Source organism: Lutjanus erythropterus, chromosome 13 (genome assembly GCF_056507025.1).
Source record: "Lutjanus erythropterus isolate fLutEry1 chromosome 13, fLutEry1.hap2, whole genome shotgun sequence".
Lineage (NCBI taxonomy): Eukaryota > Metazoa > Chordata > Actinopteri > Lutjaniformes > Lutjanidae > Lutjanus > Lutjanus erythropterus.
Genome location: NC_139329.1, coordinates 38,675,524 through 38,703,215, shown reverse-complemented (window position 1 = coordinate 38,703,215; position 27,692 = coordinate 38,675,524). Strand labels below are relative to the sequence as shown.

Sequence of the window (27,692 nt, the reverse complement as noted above, 5' to 3'; positions counted from 1 at the left end):
ATATACAGAACACATGAAACAGTCAGGTATCATAAAAACATCATCAAAGAGCTGAGAGGACATTCCTGACTTTGTGATCTCAGTACTGCAGCCCGTTCCCTTCAACCTGCATACAAATAACTAGAATTTAGACTTTGAAATTGCATGTGCAAGTGCAAACACCAAAGTCCAATTTTGATGCAAATGTCCTTTTAAAAAATAAAAAATCAGGTGTATAAAGAGTGAAAAAGTCAAAGGTCAAACAAACTCAGGACTTTGACCCTGGAGGCCGGAGGTTTTGTCCGTGTGAAATCAAAGTTTTATGCGACTTATGCAGTATACTTATTTTCACCCCAACCATCTTTTCATAAATCTAACCAGGTAGTTTGTCGCCTAAATCTAACCAATCTGTGAACACTTCACAGCGCTGACCGTGTTTATTTTTGTTACCATGACGACACTTGGCTCTGGGAATGATTGGTGTATCACCTGCACAAAATCTGAAAGGGTAACATGTTATTTTATTCACAGATAGAAGAAACTGGGTTGAGTAACAACAATGAAGAAAGATAATCATTGAAAGTAAAGACAAACTGAATTCGACAAATATTTTAGTTTATGGTATCAGTTATAAAGTACATTTCTTTTAACTTCATCATTGCTGCCATACAGAGGAAGAAGGCAGTAACTTCTCCGAGTGCAGGACTGAGGAAAATGACTTTAATGTTGTTGTTATGGATTGGAAATTTTGTTGGTGACTTCCTGTTTTATTCTGTAGTCTTGGTTCTTCCTCATGTGTCTAGTCTTTACTTCCTGTCTTTGTTCTTTTCCCGCTCTTTTTGATCGTCATGTGTTTCACCTGTTTGCCCACCTGTGTCTCATTAGTTCTGTCTGTGGTTCTCTGTGTCTCTTGTGTTGAGGTCCTGAACCCTGTCAGTGTTTCTTCATGTTCTTATTTTGGATTTTTTTCAACCCTGTCATGGAATTCTGCAATTTTTATTTTGTATTTTGGACACCCACGTCGTTCAAGTAAGCCTGAGCTTTTGTTACCTTTTTGTTTGCATTTTTTGGGTCCACTCTTTGTTTTGTTTGTTTACTCAGTGTTCATAACAGTTGTCTTGTTGTCGAGCAAAAATAGTTGCAGGCCGATATAAAAAATATTGGGTCGTACCAAAACAAAAGGCAGCAACTTCCATTTTATCTGATCACTTACACAAATATTTAAGTTTTAATAAAATAAATTGGAATTTTAATGATGAAAGTCAATATGCTAACCTTTCCTGATAAATTATGACAGTTTGCTTGATTTTAATGCAATGCATTTTCACACTTTTGATCATAGTTGTTGTAATGGCGAATCTGAGAGCTGTTGTTATATATAGCAGTTTAATGCACATATTTCATATATTTCTTCATTTTCTTGCAGATATTTTACATGTTAGAATACAGTGACTAATTTGTGACAAAAAACAAAGTTACTGCCTCTTTCCTTTGTAGGACAGAATATTTAACAGCAGTATTTTGTAGCAAATTATGTTGCATTTAGAAGTTTTCTTTCACATCTCTGAGCACTTATCTTTAATTTTTTATTTCAGCCTCATGTTCTGTGCAGTTTGTTGCTAAAGAGGCCAATGAACTGCACAAAAAATACAACAATGCATACAAAAATAATAATGAGAATGACACCATTATGATTAAGCATTATTTTACCTCAGTATCTTTCTTTTGGTTTGATATTTTCTGTCTTTATTTTGTGTTACTGAGTTCCACACAGTTCTGGGGTGAACTGATGGGATGTTTGTGTGAAATTAAACTTCTCCTTCCAGTGAGCAGCCGCAGCTTTATCAGGATGCTGCCTGCAGTCAGCTAAGGTTTGCCTCAGTTTAACTTCTCTACTTCTATGAGATGTGGATTGAGCAGCATGCCTCTGTCTTGACGTTTGGTCTGTTAGTGGTACCTATAAATTCAGATTTCATTTTGATTTTCTGCATTAATTCAGTTGTTATTTCTATTTGGTTTAAAAGTATTTGGTTTCCTTTGTATTTAAATATGAACATTAAATGTGTATTCTTATGATTTAATATTATAGCGATAAAACCAGTTTAACCAGTTTTCTGACATTTAAAAATGCTTCTAGTGACTCAAATTCTGCTTTCTTATCTGTTAAAACTCTGTCTGATCCACTGATGGAAACTTTCTTGTTTTGTGACTCATAAATGAAGCTTGTATTCAGTCGACTCTTCAGGTGAAATCCTGAGGAAGTGTAGTTGTTCAGTTTGGCCTGTGACAACACATTGTGTAGCAGGTTCCTGGGCTCCGTCTGATTGCACAAGAAGTAGTTTAACCACGTTGGTTTATGCGTTTATGCCTGTTGCACTTTCTACAGTCTGCATTGTTAGTCATTTTTATGTAACTGGGTGACTTTTGTCCTCCATAGTTGTGGTCAAACCATACTGGGGATATGGTTATATTTGCATAATTGTCTGTAAAATACCCATTGATTGACAAAGACTTCATTGGTTTTGGACTCTGGTGTAACTTTCCTCCAGTGTTGCTTCATATCACAGAGTTGTGTTGTCAGGGCTGTTGATCCACATCAGTGACTCACTGTTTACCTTTTATTCACCTTTTGTTCTGAGGAATCTGTGGTTTCCATGACAAACTTTAGAACATGTGAACAGGTTTGAAGGCAATCATCGTTAGAGCAACTTCACCTTGTGATGTTCAAGTAAGTGTGTGTGTGTGTGTGTGTGTGTGTGTGTGTGTGTGTGTGTGTGTCATCATGGCAAAATGTGGCACTTTGCCAGGTGTATTTTTCTCTGTCTGTGGACATAGTGTCACAAACGTGTAAAGTGCAGTCATGACACTTGACAGGTGTGTAGCTGAGATCAAAATCAAGGCCACACTTAAAGATGAGTTTGATCTGAACTGGAACTACAGGGGTATGAAATCAGGAATGAACCCTTCCACTGGACTCTTCTGGCACATTCAGTTTAAGTTATGGATCATTTTAAATCATTCCTGTTCACTCTCATGTCTCATTTATGTCCCTTTTACATATGAAAATGGTTACATTGATGTGTTCATCACTGCCCATGTGCCTCCATGTGTCCTTTATGTTGTCATGGATGTAAAGCAATACTTCCACTAAAGGGCGCTGCTCAGAGTCAAATGTTACCCTAAAGATGAAGAAGAGGAGTCAAAAGTTTCTGACAACAAACATGACAGCGCTGGAGGAGGTTGTAATAATCAATCTAACATCATATCCAAAACTTTAGGATTTTTAAAACTTTAGGACATTGTCATGTCTTGCTTGTGTGGCCCGACCCAGCAACTAAAGTGGGTCTGCACTTTTTAAAATTAATTTGTAAATTTAAAAATGTGTTAAAAGCTGAGAGCGCCACGTAGAACAGAACCAAGGACTCTGAACAAGGCTCACAGGCTCTAAAAACAGTCAGGGGATCAGAGTTAAAAACACTAAAACAATAGCTGCTTAGCAGTTACATTAAAACCCCCATTAAACGTCCAGTCCAATCCAGCAGCTCCTCCCATGTCCACGTCCTTTCTCTGTCATGCCAAGCCTGCACTCCACTTTGCACGGCTGCTACACCAATCCCAACGTGCTCCAAAGTGTCAGATGGTCTTCTTGGGTGGCAGATATCCAGCTGCCAACCCAGGCCAGTGGTGGACACTGGCTGTGGCACGTCTCTTCACTGCATCTTCGTGTAGCTTTGGCTGTAGCTGGTGGCTCTTGGGAGGACCACTTTTCTCTGGGCTGCTTCTCTGGCAGCCGACGGGCTCCACTTCTCCTCTGCTCTGCCTTAATAAAAGTCTGTCCAATTGCGCACCACCACACCTGTCGCTCAGCTGATAATTAGGTCAGTCCCTGGAGGTGTGGGTGTGTCTCGCCAAGTGTCACAGTTCAACAGTCTACTGTCTGAAAACACACCTCAAAAAGAGACTGAAAGCAAACAAAGCAAGTTTTAATAAGACTATAATGACAGCAGCCCAGGTTCAAATCATATAAGAGCACACAAAGTAGAATAAAAACACAGCACTCCGATAAAAACATGCATATGCACAGGAAAATATGGCATTAACATGCACATGTATTTCTGACTCTGTCACACTTGAACTATTGGTCGTAGTATCATCTGCATCCACAAGCTTTTACTAAACATGCACAAGTTTGGAGGAAATGAATGCAGAGTACAGACAGAAGGCTTCATCCATATCTGTGTCTAATGTGAAGCATAAATTAGCTTTAAAACATGAGGTGAAATTTCACTCTGTGTGTATCATGGCAAAATGTGGTCCAGGAGACACTATAGTGGGATCGACCACAGAGATGGTTTTGAGTAGGTGGGTCTGTCTGTCTGTGGACAGATGTGTGGACAGAATCATGCAAGATGTGGTCACAAAACCTTGCAGGTGTGTTGCTGAGATCAAATGAAGGCTGAGTTCGAGAAATCTAAGTTTTAAAACACTTTATGTGACAAGTGACTGCACTGTATCTCAGCATTTCAGTTGCTTCCTCCAGATGAAACACTGTCAGGTTATTTGGGTGTGTGATATTTTTCATGTGTCATTGTCGGTGAGAAAGCAGAGAATGTAATCTTCGACACACCTCTTCCTCTTTTCAGTCCTCAGTATTCAGATAAAAAAAACAGCAGGTAGACGATTCAGGTTTCATGCAAAAACACCAGCAAGTAAATTTGAGGTTTATTAAAGGATGTTTTGGAGTTTTTCCATCTCTGCACAACCCTCAGGACATATTTTCCAAAAGTCTGCTGCAACACCAGCAGCATTACATGGCTCATCATACGTGGCATGCACTTGTTGCACAAACTGGAAGTTGTTTGTCTTATTATCCAACATGGCTTCCAACAGCTCCCCTTTTTTCTTTGCACAGAAAAGAAGAAACACAGGTCTAGTGAAGAACACTCTTTATTAGCAGTGCATTTACATTCAGGTAATATTTTTCATGTGTTGCATAGTCTTTGTTGCATATTTGGTTTACAATCTTCAGAGACAGAGCACAGTGCACCGCAGTAAGTGCAGGAAACAGTTACTGCATCATGATGAGTGAAGTGAAACTCTACAAACCCGAACTTCACCTGTTTGAGATGAGACGACTGATTCAGTTTAATCCAGGATCAGTGTTACAGAGATTTATGACAGATGCTACATGCTAAAAGACCAGAAAGTTACACTGAATGTGCATGTTTTCCCCCCAAGTAAACCAGCTCCAGTTGTTTCACCAGAGGCCTTTTTCTAAAAGTGATATAGCTCTTTGTGTGCAGCTGCCACAGTTGACCGAGACCAACACAAAAGAAACTGAATGCAAAGTGTACTTTCAGAGTAGCTCTGCTTCTATTAACATATTTTTATGCACATTTTGAAATATCGCATCAGAAATGGTTTATGAAAACAGTAAAATTTGAAAAAAAACATCCTCAATTTTGCAGAACACTGAATAAGTTCTGACTTCGCTAACATTTAAGTCACATGACTGGTCAGCTGTTTCCACTCTGACAGTCTCCCCATGGCTCTATAATACATCCATGATCACTCCACACAGGTCTGATGAAACCTTCCTCACATTATTACATGAAACTTACAGATATTTCACATTTCCATCGTGTTTTCTACATTGTTTTTAACTCAAACAGGTTCGACTGGCGCACATCTTGTTGTGCTCTCTTCTTCTGCAGTGGTATAACGCTTTTCTCTGACTGGACTGCACCTACTAATTATCCTGATGAACCAGCTCCTAATAAATCACATAACGGTAGTGGATTGAAATAAAACATCCATTCTCATTTTCTTTTTCTCATTTACTCAAAAATCTGTTAAAACATGTGTTAGATTTGGATGGAAGCACCGCTGTTGTTGTCAGTTATTAGACACGAGTGTAAAATGACTGATATGAGCTTTTTCTGATTTTATAAACCTTATTTGGAGATTGTTTTGTGTAATTCAGCATAAAGGATTAAGCTTGGAATCGTCCCCATAAAAATAAATCAAGACAGAGAAAGAATCAGACCAGCCACAAATTTTCAACTAATTGGAAGCATCAACAAAAAGGTAAGAACAGTTTTTCTGGGCTCTGTTGAAGTCCATGTCAGCTTCTTTTTATGTCAAAGACCTCTAACCTGCATTCAGTCTTGAGTCAGCGTTCTGCTTCCAGTCATATTCCGGCAGGAAATGACACTTTAACATTTTATTTACTGCGTTCAGCTTCGCTTTGAATTGAGAAACCACCAACTTTGGCAAGAAGAATAACCGTAGAACCACAGAGAGCCACTGAGTCATGCATTCAGACAGAGTATGTGCCATCTTTTACAACCTGTTCAGTGTTTCGTCATACCTACAGTACATCAGCTTCAAAGACGGAGACATGACTGCAGAGTCCACAGCGTGAAATATCCTCAAAAACTGATTTGATTCCTTTGAACTGAAATATAGTAACATCAACGTCTACATAATCATTGAGAAACAAACCTAAATCCTTTATACTTATATAGAAAAGATACAGATACATGATAATTTTAAAATCAACAGCACCTACAACATGTGCGCGCCGAACAGGCTCAAATATGAGGCGTTTCCTGGCAAGCTGTATTTCATGAGTATAATGAGAGTAACAGTACAAAACTTCATGTATAATGTCAAGTAATATAACAGCTTATTGTTGAGAGAAAACAGGTTCCATGCCATTAGAAGTCAACTAATGGCATTTCTTAACAGATGTCTTTAAAAACACCAATATGAGAGATTATTTTCCTGCATATGGCTGTGTGGTTGAATTAGCATTCTTTGGTTTCCGTTAAAAGACTTGGCAGTTGTGTCTCCATAAAACAAACTGGAGGATCATCCTGCAGCCGCAGTTTACTGTGATTCTACTGAACCTTGTCGAAGTAAAAAAAAAAAATCTCTCCAATCCTATTGTCAGCTCTGCAGTGACGCAGGGATATCGGGGACCGCCCATTCTTCCGAAATCCCAGTAGTCCAAAAAATGTCCCTTTAGACCAAAAACCCATTTGTCCAACAAATAAAAAAGCAGCATATTGCTCGGAAAACAACACTTTCTTATTGCATTGAGTAGTGAGCATTGTATTTTCGGAGCAGTGGGCCTTCTGAGCAGGACCGCTGGGCTTTCAGTCCAATGGGACTTTAATCAGACTGTTGAAGTGTTCAAATAATGGATCGTCAAGACCGCCGGTGAATTCAGGGAGGTGTGGTGGTGGGAATTGCCCCTCAGGTGCCTCCGCTGTCTAAAAAACGCTGCAAAAGTGCCCTGTTGAATGCCCATATGGTAAATAAAATACGGTAAAGTGCCCTGTCGGGGGACTTTCCAGTGGAGAAAACATGATGCACTGGCATGTAGGCTGCCCTAGAAAAGTAGATGACCTCTGTGTTCCAATAGATTGCTGAATTGTTGATAGTTACCTGTGTATTTTTATTACAGAGGTGTAGAAGTATTTTTTTCTTCTCCACCCCGGCCCCTCAGGGAGCCTGAATCCACCAATGAATGGAACAGTGGCATGGCAACAGATGATCATCACGTCAAACATTCGCTTTGTTGCAGCTGATTCAGTCCCAACAGTCTCTACATTTACTAATTAACATTCCTGGAAGAACTGATGCAGTTGTTGGCAGCAGAGGCAGTGCATGTTGTTGCAGAAGTCTAACACAGTTCACCTGGTTGAACCAAATTAACCAAACCTTCGTCTGTCAAAGTGCTGCGCCTCCGTGTCATGTAAAGTGCCATACACTCCTTAAAAAGGAGTTGTTTCTACTTGTGTTACTTTTCAACACAGCAGCTGTTCAAGTCACATTGAACACCTTTAAATTAAAAAGTTTCTCTTCCTCTCAGCAGCAACTGAACATGTGTTTATCAGCTGACAGTCATGAGGATGAACCCACCTGACTCTGATTGTGGTGCCACCATGCGGTCGTCATCTGCGGTTTTGAGTGCAGAGCACCTCTGGATAAATTCTGGATAAATCGTTTTGGGGATCCCTTGACTTTTTGATTGTTTTTGTTAGGTTTATGACCGAATACCTGCAACTACAACTAATGACATTTACATCAGTCTCAGCTGTAACGTTCAGTAGCAAATGCTAACATGTGAAACCAAAATGGTGAACACAGTGTTGCATTCGACAGTACCTTCTTAATATTAGCATGTTAGCATTTAGCTCAAAGCATCACTAAACTTAAGTACAAATAAATGGTTTGAAGAAGAGCTTTGGATTCGCTTTTGACATTTTAAATGCTAAATGATTAAAACCTGATATAAAGACTGAATTAGCATCTTCATTATTCACTCTGACATGTTAGCTGTTTTGTGTTTGAGTTAGCAGTGAGCAGATAATTTAGTGTCTGACATGTCGATGTGTTGATTTATGTGGTTATTTCTGTAAGTTGTCTTATAACTACCTGCACAGCTGCAACCAACTCATCCAACCAGGTAAACAGACTGACACCAGATCTATGTGAATCACTGAACACATCTGAGATCTGAGCAGTGATCTGATCTGGAATCAGCCCAAAATCATAATGTTTTGAAAAAAACAAACAAACAAAAAATATCTCTAGATTCAGTGATAGAAAATATTTGGTAGGTTTACTATCTTGGGTTCAAGTCCAGCCAGAGACCAGTCTGTCTTCATCTTAAATCAAAAACATCACACTGTCTGTGTTGAAAAGTAACATCTGTACACATCTGTCTTGATAAATGACATCATACAATCGTCTTTAGTAACAATAAGTTCAACAGGAGCATCAACAACATCAGGTGAAGGCTGCAGCTGGTTGGAGGTGCCAAACTCTCCCTCCCCTCACACCCTTCACCCTGCTCGCCCTCCCACGCTGTCCTCCGCTTCTCCTGCTCGTCCTCCTCCTCGCCCGTCCTCGGCCCGTCGTCCTCCTTCACTTTGTTGATGCTGTCGCAGCTTTTGCCCTCGTGGCCTTCGTAGCAGTGGCATTTAAACCTCTCAGTCAGCAGCTGCTTCTCGTGCTCCGAGTGCCACCCGGTGACGGTGAAGTCCCCCTCGGCGGAGAGCCGGATGCGGTAGCTTTTGGTGCTGAGGTGGAGGTAATGGTTGGCGAGGGGGTCCCGGCGGACGCACCGGCCGTTCCCCTGGCACAGGAGGTCGCTGCAGACCTCGGCTGCTCGTGTCACATTGGTGATGTACTGGCCCAGGCGGTATTTCAGGAAGGCTTTGACTTTGCTGCAGTTGTGCTGTGGAAACAAAACGATACATAGAAATTTTCAGGAGACGTCACAACAAAAATTCAGAATAACAGTGATATGAATACTTAGAAATGCCAAATGACACAACAAACTGACAGCCATGTTCAAAGGGGTCCTTTGACCTCTTATACTTCTTTATACTTCAATTATAATGTTTTAAAGGGATAGTTCACCCAAAAATGAAAATTCAGCCACTATCTTCTCACCCTCATGCCGGTTGAAGGTCAGGTTTAGTTTTTTAGTCCACAAAACACCGCTGGAGTTTCACAGGGAAACAGCTTTCTCCCAAACAATGTCAGTGAATGCGGCTCGTCTGGTGTAATCCAGCTCTCCCCGACAAGCCCCGACATGCCAAGCTGACTTGAAAGACCCCATGTTTTTAGCCTGAGTCTTCGCTGTAGATCCTCAGCTTGGAACCACGTTCATGTGCACGCTGTCTGAACTGAGCGTGTGTGGTGTGACGGAATGCAAACGACATGTCAGGACTTTTGTTTCTTTTTGTTTTTTTACCGTTTGAAACCTGGTCACCATTCACTTCCATTGTTTGGGAGATTCCGCAGCACTGTTTTCCTGTGTGACCTTCAATTAGCATGACGGTGAGAAGATAATGACTGAAGTTTCATTTTTGGGTGAACTATAACTTTAAGCTGTACACGCTGAAAGTTCTCTTCGACTCACGCTTATCATAACATTCTCTGTAACGTTTTGGCAAAGTGCAACACATCTTGCAAATTGCTAATTTTTGCAAAAGCAGCTGCAAATTCACACAAGGACACTCCCTGAGATTCTGGTGGTTCTGACTGTCAGATGCTGTTTGGATGATTTTTTTTTTTCCATGCAGACTGCAGGCTGTAAAAACACATGCATTATAGTTTTCAAAATGTCAGAGTGGTTTCACAAAACACAGCCACCACATGATGTCAACTTTCTATTGTCTGACTATATTTACAGCTGCGGTTTGTTTGGAGTCCAAAGCAAATCCAGAAGCTCAAGGAAAAGTGTTTTTCATACGAAAGTACACAGTCTGACTTCATCTGTCTCCATGGCACAAATTAAAACAAAATGACAAAGAAATTGACAGCAGATCTTTCACCACAGCAACGCAATTGACCTGTGTTTAAATATTTGTTGTTGGTTTTTTTCAGAGGACACAGGACACCCACCCTGGACGAGGTCAGGTTCAGGTCTCCCCAGATGACGAATCCTGCAGCTCCCAGAGCAGCGCTCTCCCCGATGGTGTGGATCAAGTCTTTCTGCAGGAAGCACACAGGCACAGACATCACATAACATGATCTGTAAACGCCAGTGAGTCCAAAACATTAGAGGAACACTTAATTTGGGGTTTTTGCAAGACACAAGTGGAAGCATGAGAAATTATTTTAAAAACCTGTCAAGTTATATTATGAGACAAAATAAATATCACATGCTCACATGGTACACAGAACATCATCCTTTTTAATAAATGTAATATGTATAATTTGCAGAAAAAATACAAAAAATCCTTAACTTCACTGTATCTTCTGCACACCACAGTGAGTAAATGACTCTTCTCATAAACCTCAGTGCTACATGTCATTATGGAGGCCCAGAGTGGCTACAGAAAGGGGGAAAAAAGGACGTATACCATGGCAACATTTTACTACAATGACTACTTGAAATGCTATTGTATATGCAAAACACTGGAATGAACTGTATCTCATGCAAACAGAAAAGCAATTTGAGCGCACAATGTAGTAAAACGTGGCCTTGATAAACATATATTTTTCTCTCTACGGCTGCTCTGGGACTGTGAGTTTAGATTGCACACTGTTCTGTACTGCATCTGTTAATTATACATGGAAATATTCAACTGTGTTGGTCTTCTTATGCACATTACCGTACCATCACCTTTGCACTACCTTCATTCCTATCTGAGGTTTTTTGTGTGGTACAGATATAACTGTATGTCTTCCTTGTAAATATTATTTAGTCCTCCGTTTTCATCTACTTTTATATGCTGTTATATTTTATTGCCTATTTTATTGTTTTATTTTGTTTTAATATATTTTAATATTTGTTCATTTATTAACTGTGTGTAGCATGAGGAGGGTTTTTCTTGTGTGATCCTGTATTGTATAATGACGATTAAAACTGCATCTTGTACAAATACAAGATGCCACTTCTGATTCTGTTTAAGACCAAAATTAAATAAACAAACATCACATTTTTTGCATATTCTACCTCTGGGTGTTAGATATTTCAAAGGACATGAGTTCTAGGTTTATATTTGGTGACTGTGAGCTGCTTTACTGTGGATCTCCACTAGATGGCGGCAGTCAATAAATTCAGAGTGACCGTCAGTCAGTGCAAACATTGGTACATTTTACAACCTAGACACCATCAGGATGTCCATCTTATTGTGCTGGTTGTCACAAACTTTCACCTGTCTTTAAAGGTGAAGGGGGCGGGGATGTAGAGGTGAAATGATACAGAGTGAAGCTGCAGGCTGATCAGATGCTCAGAGCTCAGCAGTGATGTGAAAATGTTCATAACTTCAGTCAGCATGGCGTCATACCTCCTCGTTAATGTTTCTCTATCTGCAGGTTTGTAGACGTGTGAACTAAATGCATTTATTTAGTCAAAGCTGTGATGTTACTCACATTTAGCACATTAGCATGCTAATGTGCTAAGCACTGATTGGTAGTGTGTGTTAATGTTGCCTGAGGCTAAGCTTAAGTTGAACCTGGAGCTTTTGGTTGACGAAATGAACCAGGATACTGATATTTTGTACTCATTGCAGACGCCTGCTGGAAATCAGCCTTTGTCCTCCGGTACTCATCCAGTCTTCTTCTCTCTGTTGCTCTGCTGCTGCTGACATCCCATTGACTTATGAGTGATTCTGAATCTTTTCTTTTTTCCCTTTCAGAATTGATTGTCTTTGTGCAGACAGAAGAAACAGTTTGCTTGTTACTGCTTTCAGATCCCTGTGCTGGTGGTGCACTGGGGAATAATTGGCTTTTGGGTCCAATTCACCCCTCCTGAGAAATGTGGGGGTGTTCCAGATTCAAGGCTGATCTTAACAGATTATCTACTCAGATGATCTTGTAGTGTGAGAGGTTTACAGGCATAATCTTAATGTTAGCCACTGCACCTTAAGTATCAAACATGTTTAATAATATTTAAAACATGTAAATCTTATAGCATGAAAGAAACAGCCATGGAGTATTAAGCAAAAAAAAAAAAAACACACACAATCACCATTGAGAGAGCAACTAAAGCTGCATGACAAAGGTTCCAGCTTATATATTAATATATACATATTTAACATAATGTAAGTATAGCAAGGTACAGGTGTTCAGAGCATTGGTAAATGTTCACTGAGACGTACATGTCTGATGTTTACATGAGGGACTGCTCTGATTGGTGGAACTTGTGGGAACCTACAGTGATTTGTCAAATTTGTGGAAAAAAAATTGTTAGTACAGAGTTCACAAGGATTAGTTGAATTGTTGTGATTGCGACATTGCAACTTCTGCTGAAAAAGTTGTTGATGCTATAATTCTAGTACCAAAAAGTTTAATTTGGATTTGTAATGTTAATAATTTATATAACAAATTTTTCCCCGTACCCTTAGAACTCACAGTAAAACAGCTTCATTATTGTGATGAACTTACTGCGGTGAGGAAGGTGAGGGCTTCGTCTCGGTAGCCCAGCCTCATGTACACGTAGGTGGGGAGGTCGTACTCTCTGGAGGTCAGCGAGGCAACGCGCAGCGATTCTCTGATTCTGTGCTGGGAGAAGTGCAGGTTGCTGATGCTGTTGGTGTGACTTTTCCTGATTGCCACAGAGGGGAAGAGCGCCGTGCTGCTGTTCCACAGCCACAGCAGCTCGTCGTTCCTCATCCTCTCCAGCAGGGGGCAGAAGCCCGTGTAGTTCTGCTCATGAAGGTTGTAGTTGTGGCAGTCAGGGTAGAGGTAGAAACCCCACAGGGTGTTGGGGCGAAGGCGTATCCCCAGCTGGATAGTCCTCTGCATGAACGCTTTAGCGCTCTTCTCGAACCGCCGGCGTGCCAGCTCCTCCACCTGCGCCTCCGTCACATTCATATACGCCTTGGCGGTCAGCTCCCTCGACTTGCGCCGGTAGATGTCTTTCTTGTGCCAGTTGCGGCTCCACTGAGGCCGCCAGAACTCCCAGTCGATAACGGCGAGGCCGCGGAAGTCCTCTGCAGGGATGAAGTGGTTGATGTCCTGGTACGCCTTAAACAGGTGCAGGTCCAGGCTGCAGTTCTGTGGCACGCCGCCGTGCACGGCAACGCCCTGTGGCGTGTAGTGGGGGTAGTAGCCCAGCCGGTTGGCGTAGAAGATGGTGACGTTCTGGCCCGTCCAATCAGCACGCGGGCTGCCGTGGATGTGGAAAAGGCGGTCGATGTTGGTGGTGACATTGTACTTGATGGTGCACATGTCCAGCGGGGCGTTCCAGGCAGCGATGAACGGCTTCCGGCCAATCAGAGGCAGTTTGGCGGGTTTCTGACCAAAGGCGGCGTGGAAGAGCAGGAACAGCCAGGAGCAGATGAGGGTGACAGGTACGATGTGGTGGGAGGAGGATGTCCCGCCCACTGGCCCTCCAGGCATCCTGGGGTTCAGAGGGAGCAGCTGTCAATCATCCTGAAGACAAAGAGGGAAAAAACAGAAATATTGATTATTTTTCCAACTTTTTAAGGCTTTGCCACAGTTGTAGTTTTTTGTTTTATTGTCTTAATTCTGTGGCTTCTCTTTCTGCATGTCTGTAATCTGTTGAACTGTGGGTAGCACTTGTGACACCCACAGCGTCAGGATTAGGGTTGAGTTTGGCGTACTTGTAAGGCTGGGATAGGGTCGTCTATTCATGCTGATAAACCTGTTGCAGATAGGGATTGAATAGCAGTCATGATTACATGTAAGGATGTGATGTAAACATGACAGTTTTTACTGTAGAGCAAGAATAAGGTATCAACATCAAGGTGCATTTGAACAATCTATTTATGTCAACCGTTATCGAATCAATGGGACAAATTGTAGAGCTGCACTCTGATAGTTGACTAAACCAGTGACAAGGGGTCACCGATGCAGAGCTGCTGCCTGCTGAAGCTGCCATTAATTAGTGAGCTCAGTTAGAAGTCCTGTTAGACTGGGACACAGCTTCCAAGACTATGGTTCCTATGGTTTGATGACCAGGAGTACAATATTACAGAAATACAGGACTCTGAGTTCGGAGATGATGAAGACATGGCCGGTTCAGGCGGGGACAGGAAGTGTGAAGCAGTTGAGGAGCGAGTCAGTAACTTAGCGAGCAATTTTGCGAGTTTCCAGTTGGAAATTTCAACTGCAAAGCCCAATAATACTGTCTGTGGACATGTTGCTACATGCGACACAGTCAACTTGGGTGTAACATCATTCCCAGCTGCGACCTCTGAGGTAAATGGAATGCACCATCAGTATGCATCATCCATTGTGTTGATAAGTCCGCGAGTGTTTGTTTTTGTGAGGTCTGAAGGTATTTATTTCCATGTTTTGAGACTTGTGTGTTCAAGTAAAGTGAGTTGCGTGAGTATTTTACAGGTGTCTCGGTTCATTCTCCAACAACATATAATTAAATAATTAAATCAATATCATAAACATGCAGAGACAACTGATGGCTTGAACTAATGACTACTAGTCGGCTGGGAACATCTTTAGTCTGGGGCAGCCTTAAAAATTCAATAAAATCTGCCCAAAATATTTACAAGAATCTGTTCATATTTTGCAGCATAAGGGGCAGTCATGAGGCTTAAAGCTCTTTTTAAAGACAATTATACGAGTGAACATGGATGAAATCTCAGAGGATGCTGGGCATAAACCAAGTGACCCGACCCCGGGGTGAAGACACTCTGGCGTCATGTCTCCTGCAGAGATGCTGACAGACTGACAGAATAAGCAGTAGAGACACTAAACCCAAAGCCTTTAATGACAGTGTGAAATGTTTCAGCCCATCTGCAAAAGTCTCTTCAACTTCATTTGACCCTCTGACTGTTTTTATATTGTTCCCCTTCAATGAGTTTATGGACAGCTGGATGAGCTCAACAGCTCCTCTGAATTTACCCCAAAAACTGGTCATCTGCAGCTTCTGTCGCATGAATACACGTCTGTTTAACTATTCTCTCTGTTTGTGAGTGTTTAAGTGTTTGACTTACTGCATCGTAGCGGATCATGAAAGCTTTAGCATTTGCTTTTACATGTGATTTTATGGGCCAATAGTTTTTCCATGTTTCCATGTTTAAGACTGAAGACATCTGGGATGTATTCAGCAGACTGACATCCTGCAAAAACTTGTACTGTAAGAAACTAAATCCTCATTTATTTTCCAGCTGTTCAAATTCTATAATTCCCTGGAGATCTCAAAATTTTTAAGAGATCCATAGATATAATAGGCTACAACATGAAAGAAAGAATGAATCCAGGTCATGATTTTTGTAAAGAGACACTGCTGCTGAGTTTTAGGCGGTGTTAGCCTGGGGCTAACAGCTCTCTTGGCCTGAGGCTAAGTGCAAAGTGAAAAGCTCATTTGTCTGTTTGTGTGTGTAGATTTCTCCTGAAGTCAATAAAAGTTTAGGCACTCATATACATCTGGTCTTGTGCTCATTGGCAGCTCAGTTCCCTGGTTGGAGAAACTTTAAACCAGTCAGAACTTTAGAAGCATTTCATTTTCGTCTACTGACTGTTGCGGTGCTCAGAGACATAAATAGTTTTTGGCTCATTTCCATGTTACCCCAAGGTCAGAGGTCAGTCAGAGGAAGTCAGTTGACACCCAGGGACTGGAACGAGGACTCGAGCTGGATGGGCTGCTGCTGCTTTCCTGTCCGCACATCCAGTCCTCCTCTGACCAGAGATGAAGCCTCAGGCCATAATGACAGGCTTCCCTGCCAAATGTCTCAGTGTTTGCTGTGTCTCTGCGTCCCATATACAGCCGACTGAACCAAACATCGAGTCAGGGAGCAAACAGAGACCAACAAGATACCTCAGTTCTGTACTTCTTTGTGTCACAAAGGTTTATTTATTATCCTATGAGCCATGTGCTCGTGTCTGAACACAGGTTGTGACCTCACTTGTTTCCTTACTTCTTAAAGAGAGGGTTGGTAATGCTGTAGAAACAAACAAGCGTAAGCTAGATTTTCAAAGTATTTCACTGAAAAAGTACCACCTCTCCCTTCAGGCCTCCATCCAAAGACTCTTCCCCCAAAACATGAGGACACACTTCCTGACTACTGCTGGAGGACAAGTCTCTGACAGTATCCAACAACCTCATATCTCACTTATACTGAAGAAAACATCATTGCATCATCATTAAACAACATTATCATAATGAACATAACCAACATGGTTAGTTAGCATGTTAGCATTGTGAAATTTTGGCTGCACTTTCTCTGTCATTCCTGTGTGACTAGCTCGCTATAGCTTTAGCAATATATCGTATGATCGCAAGATGTTTATGTCATCATTTTGGCCTTCCTGATGAACCTTAAGTGACTTGTTTGCAATTTTCACATCACATACCTCCAATAGTGACCATCTGTTCAGGGTTTCATGAGTTCAAGTTCTCCTCTCACAATACGCACCAGTGTTTTGATGTTACAATTATTCTTTATAAGAATGATCTTAAATTGCAGAACATTTAACTATTTTTAAAAGGTAACATGGCCAGTTTGTTTTCAGTTGCCTAGTAACAGTTTCATCACAACGTTTCAACAAAGATCACACTGTTTTACACATCCCATGTTTGAAAATAAGACCTATTCTTTAAAAGTCCTACAAAGCATCGTAATTTTGTTCTTGTAATTTTACTGGTGTCTTTTTTTTCGGTTATCTGAGTTATGTCGGTTTGGAATCGAAGTCTTTTCCTTTCTTTGTGTTCCTGCCAGTCTTTCTCTGTAAGTTTGGAAATAATTTGGCTGCTGCACTCAGTGAAAACAGATCATTTTTCAAAGCCGACAGTACTGCAGCGTTACAGTAAATGGATGTACGGCCGGATAATGGCTCCCAGTTTGAGCAGAAACCACTTCAATTCAAAGGCTGGCAGAAAACAGAGCAGATGTGATGTGATGACAGGAATGTGTCTGATGTTTCTCTTTGTAGATTTTCTGTTCCTGATTGGACAACATCAAGGTGTGACAGATCTCATCAGACATCTCATCATTTATGGAAGCAGCTCTCATTATTCGTCACCAGGTTAGTACACATGGGTTGTGCATTGCTGTCGAGCTTTCCGCTGTAAATTGTTGGTTCATTCAAGCGTGAAATTATCAAACAGGTATCTGAAAGATCTTGAAAAGAGTGACTGCAAAGAATGTTCGCAGCCTACGTCAGAGTTATCACCATCGGCAAGATGTGAAGACACTGATAGTATCAAGCCACAGGTGCTTGTGTGTTGGTATCCGTCTTTCTTTGTGAGCTCGCTTGTCATTGTCTTCCAAAACAACACATATGACCGGTGTGTCTGTCTACACCAGATGCATTCCACATTTTTCAGTCTTGCAGATGTCTGTTCACAGAACAAATGCACTTTAGATTTCATCGCATATTTAAAGTTGTTATGTCCAGAATTGTATGTGTTCTTGTTCTGTCATGGTTCTTCATGTAAAGAGTGACTAAAGCCTGTGTAGACAGCCGTACTGATTGCAATGGCAGCATATCTGTTCCACATGAGAAGGATGACGCAGCTGAAATGCAGCCTGTTAGCTGCTGCACACACTTGGCTGCATTTCAGTGATGAAATGAAATGGATCAGTTCAGTCTGTCTGCACCTGCCTTTCTAAAGAGGACGTTCATAACCACAAGCGGGGCTGCAACTAACTATTATTTTCATTATTGTTTAATCCTCAGAGGAATGTTAGATTAAAACACCTGTCCCAGGTGTACCCAAAGTTGTTTTTCAACTCCATGGTTGGAGTACATGCATAGTTTTTAATGTCTTTCAAGAGGTGATGCTCATTGAGTATTATAAGTTGGAGTACACTGAAGTAGTGAGTTTTCAGTAATAATAAGTGGAGTTAAAGAGAGGCTTCAAAAGGGAGTTGCTTGAATTTCATAATTGTTATTTGGTGGTTTTGATTGTACCTGCAGTTGTGATGGTATCTTGAAAAGAATTGCATCAATCAAAACACAATGAACTTGGCCTTCCAAAGATATGTGACATGAGTATCCACTGGTAAATGTGGCAGTTGTGTAATTAACTCTGGATGAGGAGAAATAAGTTACATCTTGTCAATAAAATGTGAGGAAATCCTGGAAAATGCCCTTGATTTTCAGTAACATCTGGATATAGTTTGATTATTCAGTTAAAAGTCCAAAACTCATGTAGGACTGAAGTAATTACTCCATTGTCAAAATAGTCGTCGATTCATTTTTCATCTATAGCAAGACGTTTCTTGTCAGGAAAGCTGAGGTCATCAAACAAACGGAAAATACCATGTGAATTTCAGGTGAGGCCAGTCTCCTCATGGGAATTATAGGAGTCTGAGTTTGTTTGATTATCAGAAACATGCAAAAAAAAAAACTGCCATGTGACCTGGTGGTCACACCTGAGAGGCTAAACTGGGCTGAACCTTCATGTGCCCCAGTCCATGGTTCTTATCATGATAGAAGGCAGTGGGAGCAGCCTCAAATTAAATGTATTTGAGCTCATATTTAAAGTTTGGCTTTGTGTCAAAGTGAATTATTTATCCAGAAGAGTTTGGAGCCACAGGCTGGTCTGGCATCGATTAAGATAAGACTTTGTTGACGTCTGTGGTTCTTGTGGAGTGGCTACACTCATTCAACAGAAACAAGAAAGACCGACTGTCTAAGTCTCAGTGTCTCTGTTGGAAAATTGGGGTAAAATTTGAGCCACATTTGCCAGAGTCTGAAGTTTAGATGGTTCTTTAGCCTCTTAGCTGTGTTCCTGAACCAGATGACAAAGGCCAAAGGTCAAGAGGAAGCTACGAGGCAGGAATGTGGGCACACCACCTTGCAGGCCTCTGTAACTCTGCACAGCTTATATCACATCAGATCATCATCTCTTATCAGTGTGTTCACACGAGGAATGAAGGAAAGCCAGCTTTTATCTTTCGTGTAGGGCTCAGTCTGCAGCCGTACCACCTCGACAACTTCAGCAACCTCAGGAGCTCATTTCATTTTGGAACAGGACTGAATTTCATGCCCAAAGAAAACATTATGAACTCGGGAGTAAATGGAGCTGACAGTTTGATGGAGGTATTTCTAGGAAAGAGGATAGAAAGAAGAGAACACTCTCCGAGCACATTTGGAGGTGCCAGGAGAGGAAGAAGCATGTTCTCGGTTTGATGTTTGGGAATCGAGCCGAACCCCTGATGGAGGGCCTGAGGAGCGGGAGCCAGATTAACAGAATCCCTCACATACGCCATCTGTCATGTAAATATGTTCCAGCACCAACCTGATGTCACCAAGTCACGTTACTGCTCAGTCTCAATCTGATTCTTCCTGCATAAATGCTTTAAACACCATGAACTGGACATTACATGTTGCTGTACAGCACTTTAACATAACTGTAGACCGGTATCTACAAATCATAGATAGATACATAATGTTCAAGTCTCTGTAAGTCGATCTGTGTAATTAACTGGAAAGGTTTCCTGGGGAAAAGGAACAAAAAAATCCGCAATAGCCTTCTAGTATATAAAATGACATAATATAAACTTTTGAAATTGATCCCACACCGGTGAAATTCACATCTTACAGCAGCTCAAAGAGTACAGGTAGAAAAAGAGGTGAGTGGTCATAGAATATTTACAAAATGAAGGTTTATATAAATTATAAAGGATTAAATTTGTCAAAGTATACACTAGACTTTGTACACTATGTACGCCTTTTGACTTATACAGATATATGGAGATGTTTGGATATAAGAACAGATATATGGGTAAATAAGGATAACTGTGCAGGATAATAGCTTTATAATTACAAGAAAAGTAATGCGAATAGTTTTCCCTTGTAAAGGCTGATTACACAGAAAAACTGACTGGATTGCACAGAATACCAGCAGCAGAAATTTCACAGTGATGATTTACAGTTTGAAAAAAAAAAAAGGAACGCACAGAAGATGATTTAACGGTAGAAAATTTAAATAGACAATAAATTGCACAAGGTCATTGCACACGAGATGTGAAGACTTAACAGTATGTATAAACAGAGTATGTGAGGATATAGGATAGGATAAATAATACTGTAAGTTGTCTCAGAGAAAAGTAGAGTTGAATGCCTTCTCTTTGCTTTATCTAACCTGTGATGGGAGACTTTGGCCAATCACAGGTCTGTTCAGAGAGAGAGGCTGTTCCTATTGGCTCTACAAATGCAGATATGCACGTACATCCCATTCATTGGTAGAAAATCCTGTAGACCATTGCTTTTCAAGACCTGTCTTTCACTTCCATACTGATGTTATCATCTAGATTTTAAGTAAATATCAAACATGTTTGAGGAGAATCTGGTCCACTCTGCCAGACTGTCTGCACCATTTGCAACTCATCAGATTGGATTTGTGTGTCCAGACACCACCAACCATTCTGCAGGAGTTGCTGTGATGATGTCATAGGCGTCAGTAACTACGTATGTTGGAGACGATCGTGAGAATTCCAGCTTCAGAGTCCCCCTCCCCCCGAAATGTACGAGCAGACAGTTTATTTCCCTCGTCTGTCCAAAGATGGGATTCTGCTCAACTGCTGTGATTCACTTCCATCACTCTGGATTTGATTGTGTGTCATTGCCAATGACGCAAAAGTCGCTCTGAAATCAGATCTGCCAGATCGGCCAGAGCATCTGGATTGACATCTGTAGAAATCTGATTGGAATCGCATTTCAAACCAACTCCAAATGTGACTTGGAGTTCATGGTTTTTTTTATGTTTTTTTCTTGCTGTTCAGACTTTAAAAACAATCTGAATATGCCAAATCTGGGCTCACACAAGAGCTGCTAATGTTTAAAAAAATGTGATTTTTGTAGTGTAGATGCAGCCTGAGGAAAAAGCTGAGTCAGATAACTGCTGTCAGACATGGTGATTTGCTGCAGCTTATCATCTTCATTCAGTAAAAACAGTGTGTCTGAGCAGCGTGTAACTGTACAGAAAGAGCCTTCTCTTCAGCCTAATGACCGTGCATTTAAGAGTTTACTCAACTGATTCCTTCATGCAGAGGCAGCCACATGATGTTTCAACTGAAAATGAATCATTAAAATCCAAACTGGACTGTAGCTCATCCCCTTCATCATCCCTCCAAACCCTCAGTAACATGATTCTGCATCAGTTTTTTCCACAATCACAGGAAGCTGGTTGGACCATAGTAACCAGAGCAAAGAGAACCACTTTAACAAATATTCCTGACTGTGGTTGTGATTCATGTTCCTCACACGAGAGCCTGAAAACAAAAGCTGGAGAACAGGAACCACTAAGGCTGAAATATTTCCACTCTGCAGCAGAGCCAGAGCCAATCACAGCGCCTGCCTGGTGAGCGCCGAGGCTCCACCATCGCCCTGCCAGGACGATTGGTGAGTTTGGGTTTGGGGTGGATTTGTCAGATGGGGAAAACAGATGGATGACCTCAGAGGAGGACAGAAGACAGAGCTGATGGAGATGAAAATAATGAAAGGGAGGCAGAAAAGAAAAAGGAGGAGCTTCTTGACTGCTTTTGTTTGTTTGTTCATTGGTTTGAGGATGGAGGAGTCATGTGATATCAGTGCAATCTGTCTATCAACAAGGAAAGGTGGAGGAAGTTATTTTTAATCAGCATGATTGTAGTGTTTTCAGGCATATTTTTATATTCTTTTTATCTAAGTAAGTCTCAAGGAGAATTTGAGCTATGAATACTGCTGCTCCAGTCATGCTGGACTTTTGAGGCAGATTCCAATATCAGTATTTGAGAGTTAAAGGTATAACCTGCAGGTTTTTCACAAAGAAAAGCACAAATAGACTCATAAATTTATTTATTATATTAACACAAATATTTTTGAGTACAGTTATGGTTACCAGTTACTTTGATTTTACACTCAAAACATGATGATTAACTTGTGAGATTTTATGTATTATTTTAGATTAAAGGCCATGCATACACACAGGTGTTTCTGATGGCGAGTCAGACCAAGTCAGACTGAAGTTGTTCTTCTACTTTTAGAATTCTGATTTCAGGACTTTAACTTGTAACAGAATATTTAAAGAAATCTTCTATTTCTTCCACTCACCCATCTCTACCATAGATCCATCCTTTGTGATAGTAATGTCATGTTGGATGTATGTATATAGATTTTTTTTTTTGATCTAATCAATCAATTAATAAATCAATTATTTAGCATTGTAGGGGGCATGTGGAAGTGATATACATCATCTGACAGCAGAGAACCTTAAGATTAATTTGTCATGCAGCTCAGCAGTGTTTTTCTAATTAATTTCTAATTAAAATGTAAGCAATTTTTACCACTCGAGAATCAATGATATGATCAAAAATCCCTCCAAAATACCACAGTAAGACACCAAGACCTTGAGGAACACCATTAAGAATTCATGCTCTGGTTTGGTCCCTAAAACTTTTGACATTTGGAGATTCCTTTTTCGCACAACAAGCACCTCTACTCTGGAGATTCCTCAGAAACACACTTAAAACCATATATATGGGAATACCCCACGCCTCTAGTTTGTGGTTGTGAAGTTTCATGAGGCTCTGATTATCCCAGAGGTCACAATAGGTCATTATATACTGTACAGTTTCAAAAAGTGGTCAGTGAAACTTTGAAATGGTTTCTGTGAGCACAAACAATTTGTGCCATTCCAACATAGTTTAGGGTCCCCGGTGTGCAGGAATATTTAGCTACCATTTTTTAGAATACGTGAGAATTATATGCTGCATGTAAAAAAGCTGAATGTTTTTGCCCCAAACTGTATGGGATTATCGTAAAGTGCACATGAATGTAAAGAGAAACTCCTGGGTGCCCATAGATCCCATTTTCATTCAGATATCCTGTGGTGAGATGTGCCCCTTTGAATGTGACTAAAACTTAACCAAACTCTGCCCCCCTTCCCAACAAGCTAGAGAAGGTAGCACTGGGGCATGTCTTATGTCATCTACTGTCATATGAAACCTGTATCTTCAACTTAGCTTTAAAACTGAGACCACTGCATCCTCTGAAAGACAGTAATGTCAGTCGAGGATGCAGGGATCCCAGCTGAGTTTAAGAGCCATAAAGGATCTGAGTACTTTTCCCATCAAAGACTGATATTTACAATGAAAAACATGACTGAGTGTGAGTAACATAATGTACATATGTTTTAACAATTTCTGACAATCAATGTGATGATTTGAAGGAATTCATTCACAAAACTTTCCTTGTTTTCTAAAATAAAACAACTATTTTGATTTTCAAAAAAAAAAAATCAGGTTTTATAATGTTTCCTGTGCTGCTGTACCGTGAAGTTTCATCATCGGAGTCAATAAAGTGCAACGGAAGCGTTACATTACAATGTTTATGTGTGATGATCGACTACAAAACCTGACATGCAACTATCCATATCAATATATCTTCAGATATCAATTTCTAACAAAATCTCCTTATTGGAAGAAGTTCTTCTGGTTACCCGTCAGTGAAACACCTGAAGGCAGAGCATCACTCAGATTAACTGCAGAGCTCAGTCCTGAAATCCTGTCAACTCATCACGACTCGCAGCTTCATCTTTTGATCTTTAACACATTAACCCTCCGTCTCTCCGAGGAGAAGCAGACTGAAAAACAACATGCTCTCATAAACAGAGAGGAGCTTTTTATAGCCAGTTCAAAAACTGTGACCTCCCGTGTTGTGACTATTTACTGTAAGTTGTTATGAGTCAGAGCATCTGCTAAATGACTGAAACTCCACCTAAATGAGACCTTTAACGTCTCCATTACAGCTGATGTGCAGCTTCAGAACATAAAGTTAAAAACGTCTTAAAAAAAAGTCCTGCTGTGCGTATGATTCCAAACTTTATCCACTGCGAGGGTATTGTTCACGGTCAGCCAACATTCCTGGCATGACAAGGTCCCCCCCCCCCTCCCGCCGCCTCCTTCTCCTTCCTGCATCACCCAAAACAGACGCTCAAACCATGCTGTAACACCCAGGGTTACCGCCTCCCTCTGGGTCTAAAAATACACTTTATTTTCCTCTTTGTGCAGCAAAGAAAAAGCTGCAGAAAAGTCAAACTTGATTTTTCTGCCCTGATAAAAACAAATGAAATAAGCTTTCAGCAGTCAGATAGTGAAAACTTGGTACCTGAGTTGAATAGCTCACCTGTAGATGCTGCACACCGGCCAATAATCAGCAGTCTGAGGGGAGGCGGGGGTCTCTGCTTCGGGGTCACCGCAGGGGTCATGGTGGCCCTCTGCGCCGTACGTCCGAAAGCTTTACGTTCATTCCCTCTGTGAGTCTGAAACACAAGCCAGTCATCCACACTTTATATACAGGCTGGAGAGGAGAGCAGAGGGAGGAGAAAGAGCCACCACCACAACACAGCGATTAGAGAGCACACAGGGAGGGAGGGAGGGGGCGAGAGACTTAGAAACACACAGTGAAGACAGAGAGAGGGAGAGAGAGCGGTTTTAAATCCGTGAGAGTTTGTGTTGAGCTCCTCTGAGGTCTGATCCTCTCTGGAGGAAAAGTCTCGACTCATCCACTTCAATCAGCATCACACACGAAGACGTAAACACTGTCAACAACCATGTCCATGTGTCCCTCTACACACCCTACATTCAAACACTTCTCTTTAATGTGGACAAAGCAGGTGAAGTTCTAATGATCTTAAATTCAAAACTTCATTCAGTCTGTTTTGAGCACAGGGCGACGTCTCGCTCTTGCCCCACGTCCTTAAACGTTTAAAGTTTAGCCCTTAGACTCCTCCAAATATTGGAAAAATTGAATGTGTGACATATACAAAAGCTCCAGAGCATTTTAGTAAATGAATCATGAGTGGAGACGTGGTTTCTGAGGTCAAGAGTGAAATGTCAAGCTCAATATATTTGTGAGCATTTTCCAAAAACTTGAAAAACTCATTGAGGACAAGTGAAGAGAGAACCCCTGCAAACGGACCTCACAAATAACTTTATTTACAGGTACAACGTTTCCTTAGACCTTCATCAGGAAAAAAAATGTTGAGTTCAATAAGAACATTATATAAAAGTAAAGGACAGTGTGCAGGGGTTCTCTCTTCTCTTGTCTGTGGATTTCCCTCCTTATGCACCTGTCCACAAGAAACTGAAGGTGTGCATGAACCTTTAATTCTATTTTTGAAGTCAAGGAGGAAAAAATACTCATTTTTTTCTTGTTTAGGTTTGAAGACGGCTCTGTGGAGAAAGAAAGTCTTTTTTCTGTTGTTGTATGAGACAAATAAACCAGACGGGGTGTTGCACGCTGTTCAGACTGTAATAAATTTGTGATGTTGGACTACATAATAAAATCTAACTTGAGTATTTTGTCCTGCCAGACTTGAAAACTTGAGATTCGCTACCTTGCATTTTTTTTTCTTTGGAATATGCTGACAGGATTTTGTGTTTAGCACTCCACTCAGATTTCCATTGTTGAAGTTCAGCCTCCTTTTCAAATTCAATATACTTATTCATTCATAGGGAAAAGATGTACTTGGGCCGAGCAATTATTATATTAAAATTTGAAAATTGAAAATGCCCCAGAACAAGAAAAACTCACCCAAACTTCACCAAGAAGAAAGAAACACAGTTCTACATCATTTTAATGTTTGGAAAAAGGGGAGAAGACTTCCTGATTAAAAAGCTGCTTAGTGGTTACAGACTGTGACGAGTATTATTCATTTTGAAACCTCCACAGACTTAAAGGACAAACGCTTTTATTCTACGGGATCTGGAACCCCTTCTTTGAATACCTGAGAACCACTAAACCTCAAAGAATGAAGTCAGGACTGATGGAACTGGCCTGGAAATAAGGATGAAGTATAGTTTGGTATGAGGTGAAGTGCACGTAAAGTGTTAAAGTCTGTCAGACTTTCCAGATGCAAAGATTTCTCTCTAGACTTCCACTTCTTATTTATTTTATTTTATATTATTTTTTATTTTATTTTATATTATTACGGTTTGCTTTATCTCCTTGTCTTTCACTTGGTTCTCTGTATTTTGTGTTGATTTAGTAAAGATCCGAGGTATGTAGGAATGTTTGAAAAAATACCCACATCGAAGGACCGAAGGTACCCTGTGGAGTTTCTGACCACTTCAGTAATCTGGTCTCTGTTTTGTTTGTTCTCATGCTTGTGCACAAGTGATGATTGAATGATACGATCTGATTGGTCTACAGGCAGGTGTGGAAGACCAGACCAGGGGAGAGATAAAGAATAAAACTAAGTTGTATTAATATGATCTATGCAGGGGAAATAAACACAAAAGAATTTGGTGATTCTATCCTGCCAACCTTTATTTCACTAAAATTCAACAAACTGAAAAGTTATTGTTAGTGATTGATCAAAATTGTGGAAAAGGTGGGTGCAAACTTTTTTTGTTTTCTGAATAGGGGGGCATGTCAGAAAAGGTTTGGGAACCACTAGTTTAACTCATGAATTCATACAAACTTCAAACACAGAAATGCATGGTTGTCTGTGGGATCCCTGGTATTCAGCCTGCTCTGAAGTATTGTAGCTTCAGTGGCTAACGTTAGCTTTTAAAAGAAAAAAACTCATGACATCTCTCATGTGACCATCGGGTGTGTAATCTTTCTCATTTCTGATCTTTACAACAAACACTGACTTTATTGTCATGTGAAATTATCTTTTAAATTGAAAAACATATTTGTTCATAGCACAATTCAAACAACATTTGTCTCTCACCATTGAATACTGTCCATATTCTCTCCATAGTTAGGTCCCATGGTGGTTCACTGGAAGAGGAGGAACGTCGCCTCTAGAAGAAGAAAAAGAAAAAGAAGACACATGGATTTAAGCAGCGCAGGAGGAAACGGATTCAGCACGTTTTCCTCAAAGATTCACACAATACATTTTGTGAGTAATACTGAATATAAATATAACTTCTGCTTGTTTACAAGAAAACTCCACTGAGCTCCTTTAATGAACAATAGGCTTTTTGAAAACTTTTATAAGGAAAGATTAAAGGTACATTTCCTGATTTACGATTTTTGGATTTAGAGATGAACTGACTACAGAACTCTTCATCTTCAGGACATGCGATACAGGGAGTCAACCTGAAATGCACAATAGATTTAGCATTCATTGTGCAGTTGGCACCACTAAGTGCAGTTTTATATGCTTTCTCTCTAATTTTGCTGAACATTTGAATGGGAAATCTCATACAATACATTCCAGTCTGCTCCTTTCCAAACCAGTTTAATAAGTCAAACCGCATAAACTCAGAAACGCCTGAGAAAATCTGTCTGGTTCTCAAAACAGTCACATGACAACA

General features: G+C 40.6%; 1 protein-coding gene and 1 long non-coding RNA gene across 2 annotated transcripts; one reads left to right on the top strand and one right to left on the bottom strand.

The window, feature by feature from the left end:
* Window positions 1-876: 876 nt before the first annotated feature.
* Window positions 877-11,460, top strand: LOC146317110 (uncharacterized). The gene is made up of 2 exons (XR_014771737.1): window positions 877-1,008; window positions 10,387-11,460. It is a non-coding gene; the product is annotated as an uncharacterized LOC146317110 (long non-coding RNA).
* Window positions 7,078-24,680, bottom strand: hyal4 (hyaluronidase 4). The gene is made up of 4 exons (XM_084733659.1): window positions 24,550-24,680; window positions 12,895-13,884; window positions 10,405-10,494; window positions 7,078-9,229 (listed from the first exon to the last, which is right to left on the bottom strand). Exons 2-4 carry the CDS (start codon window positions 13,849-13,851, stop codon window positions 8,729-8,731), a joined length of 1,548 nt encoding a protein of 515 aa, XP_084589785.1. The 5' UTR covers window positions 13,852-13,884; window positions 24,550-24,680; the 3' UTR covers window positions 7,078-8,728.
* Between the last annotated feature and the right edge of the window lie 3,012 nt (window positions 24,681-27,692).

Bases quoted from the DNA above. Each gene is read 5' to 3' on its own strand.
- hyal4 (XM_084733659.1), bottom strand. From the start codon at position 13,851: ATGCCTGGAGGGCCAGTGGGCGGGACATCCTCCTCCCACCACATCGTA. The intron at 10,495-12,894 runs GTAAGTTCATCA...TGCTTCCTGCAG, and splicing joins CCCTCACCTTCCTCACCGCA to AAAGACTTGATCCACACCAT. The intron at 9,230-10,404 runs GTGGGTGTCCTG...TTGTTTCCACAG, and splicing joins TGAACCTGACCTCGTCCAGG to CACAACTGCAGCAAAGTCAA.